General features: G+C 39.9%; 1 protein-coding gene across 1 annotated transcript; it reads right to left on the bottom strand.

The window, feature by feature from the left end:
• Positions 1-2,183: 2,183 nt before the first annotated feature.
• On the bottom strand, positions 2,184-3,110 carry LOC105913061 (olfactory receptor 52B2-like). The gene has a single exon (XM_012842081.2). The coding sequence runs from the start codon at positions 3,108-3,110 to the stop codon at positions 2,184-2,186; it is 927 nt and encodes a 308-aa protein (XP_012697535.2).
• Positions 3,111-3,482: the final 372 nt, after the last annotated feature.

Raw genomic sequence — 3,482 nt, 5'->3', positions numbered from 1 at the left:
TTAAACAGATGGACAGAATCACCCAATTTACATTCAAAGTGTGGTATGACACCACACGTAAATATAAATTAGAGGGTGATCTCAGACTACTTAGGTGGGCAGCCTATGACAAACAATTCATTCCAAACACTCTTGACCAGAGATTCAAACAATGGATACCAAATGGAATAACAGCACTGTGTACAGTAACAAAAGATGGTAATTTCATGAGTTTTCAGCAGATGAAAGAAAAGTTTGCATTGTATAACCAGGATCACTTCAGATATTTGCAACTAAGGGACTACTTTGAAGGGAGGTAAAACCAAATACAAACCAGGACAAAAATGTGTAATTTCAATTGTAATAGGAACATACAACTCAGGGAGGTACAGAATAATATCTGCATTGTATCAGCAATTAATGGAGAGTAAAGGGAATTCAACCCTATATATCAAGCAGAAATGGGAAAAAGAGTTGGGTGTGAATATTTCTGAGGAGGATTGGCTGCATATATGGAGAACCCAGCAATCTACTGCATCATCACGTACATGGAGAGAACACTGTTGGAAGAATATAATAAGATTTTGTATCACTCCCAAACTTACGAGCAAATTTGTATCAGTGTCCCAACCATGTTGAGAGAATGTGGTGCTGTAAATGTGAATCATGCTCATGTCTTCTGGCTCTGCCCAGACATTGTTCAGTTTTGGGAAGATGTGCACTTGATTTTGGCCAACATCCTGGGTTACGAAGTACCTAATTCATGTATAGTACTATATTTTGGTAATATGGCTGGAAATATTGTGGCAAGAACAGACAGATACTTGCCTGCCTGCAAAAAAGCCATTACAAAAAGATGGTATAAACCAGGTCCCCAACTCGAGATGAATGGCTGAAAATTGTGAGTGATGTATGTGATGGAACAACTAACACACAGATTAAGAGTACAGGCAGAACAATGTGAAGAGAAATGGGTGAAATGGATATGTTTTATCTTTTGAAACATATGGTCATTCATTTACCTTCAAAGAATTCATAGAAATTTGTACTGTACAACATTTTCTGCACAACAGCAAGTAGTGTTTGTATATACATATGTAGAGGTCAGCCCACGTAGATGTTCACTGGCTTACACCCACCTGTGAGTTAATTAAGCAATAATGAGCTTGTAACTTCCGCCTAGATAAACTAGGATATGCTCTTCCGATTGTTTGAAACGCACGTCGCCATCACTGGTGGGAGTAAGAGGCTAGTTGCACCTTGTCAGGAGTTTCATGCCGGAACTTTACGTTAGGCATTGTAAAGTACGCCTGAAGCAGTTATGGCACACGTGCAATCAGTTTCAAGTGCCATCCCTCCTATTAAGCACTGTGGTTGGTTACCAAGTCTGACTCTCTGCCAGAGTTTGAGCCCCTGGCTCGTTTTACCATAGCATTGCAAGAGGTCTCCCCTGGCTACTAGGGTTAACAAGGACGCCAAGCTCACGTGGGTCCCTCCTCCCATGTCCACCTGGGTCTTTCTTTTTGTATGACCGTCAAGGCCAAGATCACAGCAGCAATTGACCACAGTTGATAGTCTGGCCACTGTTTCCTCCGGTTTATTTCATTTAGTTCTTTATCTATTGACTGTCTAGCTGAAGCCACGTGTCTCGTTGTTACGTGTGTATTTGTATTATTGTCACCCATTTCTGTGGCCTGGGTGCCTACCCAGGGTGAGTGGCAAGGTAACACTGTTGGTACATTTATGGTACTATTCTGCCCTTAAAGTTGCTGTGTGAACACCCCCCTAGTGGTTGAGTGTGGAGTTTGACAAACCTGTATAAGGTTGTTCTCTGTGTGATTTATCTTGACCTCACCGTTTTGTACTTTGCAGTATTACACTAGTGTGTGCATGAGTGTGCTATTAGTCATCACGTATGGCTGAATAGTGGTCAGAGGTACTCTAGCAGTGTTACTATAGTTACTCTGGGTTGGCCCCCTGGGCCTATGTTATGTGTTTTTGCTTTCTTTTCTTTTAAGTCTGATGTACGTATTGTCATCGTGTTTTTGTTACTCCTGCCAAGTTAAAACACCACAGAAGATCTGTATCGAAATAAATTATTTATTGCTTATAACAGCCTCGGTTTGAATCCATTTAATTGGTAACATACAAAGTACTGGGGACTTGCATATGGTCACACATAGAAAAGGTTGGAAGGGTTGACTTTATGCATAAACCTTTGTATGACGACCAAAGAGATTACTTCGAATTTCATGCGTGTTCAGTCCATACACAATAGGGTTCAGAATAGGAGGAACAAGAAAAATCAGCATACCCATAATCTTTTGTAAATCTGATGAAACATTTTGAAACCTATGTGATAAAATGGTAAATGTACTTGTAATTTCAAAAATAAAGAATATGACCAGTTGTGCTACACAGGTGTTGATGGCCTTACTTCTTGCTTCATTTTGCCTTGAAACCAAGCAAGCAATTAGTATCTTTACATAAGAGAACACCTGGATAGATATACTTATTATTTGCATAAGAGCAGTGTTCAACAAGCCAATAATGTTGTTGATGAAGGTATCGCCACATGTCATCTTGAGAAGAGAGGGGTTATCACAGAACACATTCATCAGTTTAGATCTGCACAGTGGTAGCCTGGCCTGGAGTGCAAATATTGTCATTATGAAAACAAAGTCCAGACCCCAAACAATTGCAATGATTGCCGCCACAATCTTTGGTGTCATGACTGAACTGTACCGTAATGGAGAACAGATAGCAAGATATCGATCAAAGGCCATTGCAGCTAGAATGAAAAGAACTCCACCTCCATACATGTGAAGTAAAAAGCCTTGAAGAACGCACAGAGGATAGTAAACTTGACTGGTGTCTGTTAAGATATCTGACAGGACTTTGGGCAGCATTGCAGTGATCCCTATGAGGTCATTGAATGGTAGACTGCACAAAATGAAATACATTGGTTTGTGAAGGCTTCTCTTTGCGAAAATGAGTCCAAGCAGAGTCATATTGCAGGAAATACAAAAGAGATAAATCACAAGCCCAAAGAAAAATATAGGATACCTTGCACCAGCTGGAATAAAAAATGAATCCAGGCTGAGCTTGAAGGTAATGCTAACATTCTCCATGACAGCAGTCTAAAAACAAAATATTTTTTTTAACACAGTAAGCGCACACTGGACTGTTTAAAAGAAAACCAAATATATTAAATATTCAAAAATAAATGTTTTGGAAGAATGTGGTATTTACAGTCAAAAGCAAGAAGGCAAGGGTTTGATGAAGATTTGTAAGGTGTCGAGCTGCCCTTACAAACTCGCTGACAAATATATGTTACAACATAAGAAAAAAGATCTGAATAGTTGAAGAGGGTGCTCTTTGTGATCCCTAAAATACCCAAGATGCCATCTCCTTTTTATAATGTCTCATGTCATACCCATGCATGTGCACGATTCTGAGCAGAAGGAGACACCCACTTGCAGCTCTGTCCTCCATTTGCAGAC

Source organism: Clupea harengus, unplaced genomic scaffold (assembly GCF_900700415.2).
Source record: "Clupea harengus unplaced genomic scaffold, Ch_v2.0.2, whole genome shotgun sequence".
Lineage (NCBI taxonomy): Eukaryota > Metazoa > Chordata > Actinopteri > Clupeiformes > Clupeidae > Clupea > Clupea harengus.
This window is presented reverse-complemented; position numbering and strand designations above follow the sequence as displayed.

Excerpts from the sequence above, each read along its gene's own strand:
- LOC105913061 (XM_012842081.2), bottom strand. The coding sequence starts at position 3,110 with ATGGAGAATGTTAGCATTACCTTCAAGCTCAGCCTGGATTCATTTTTT.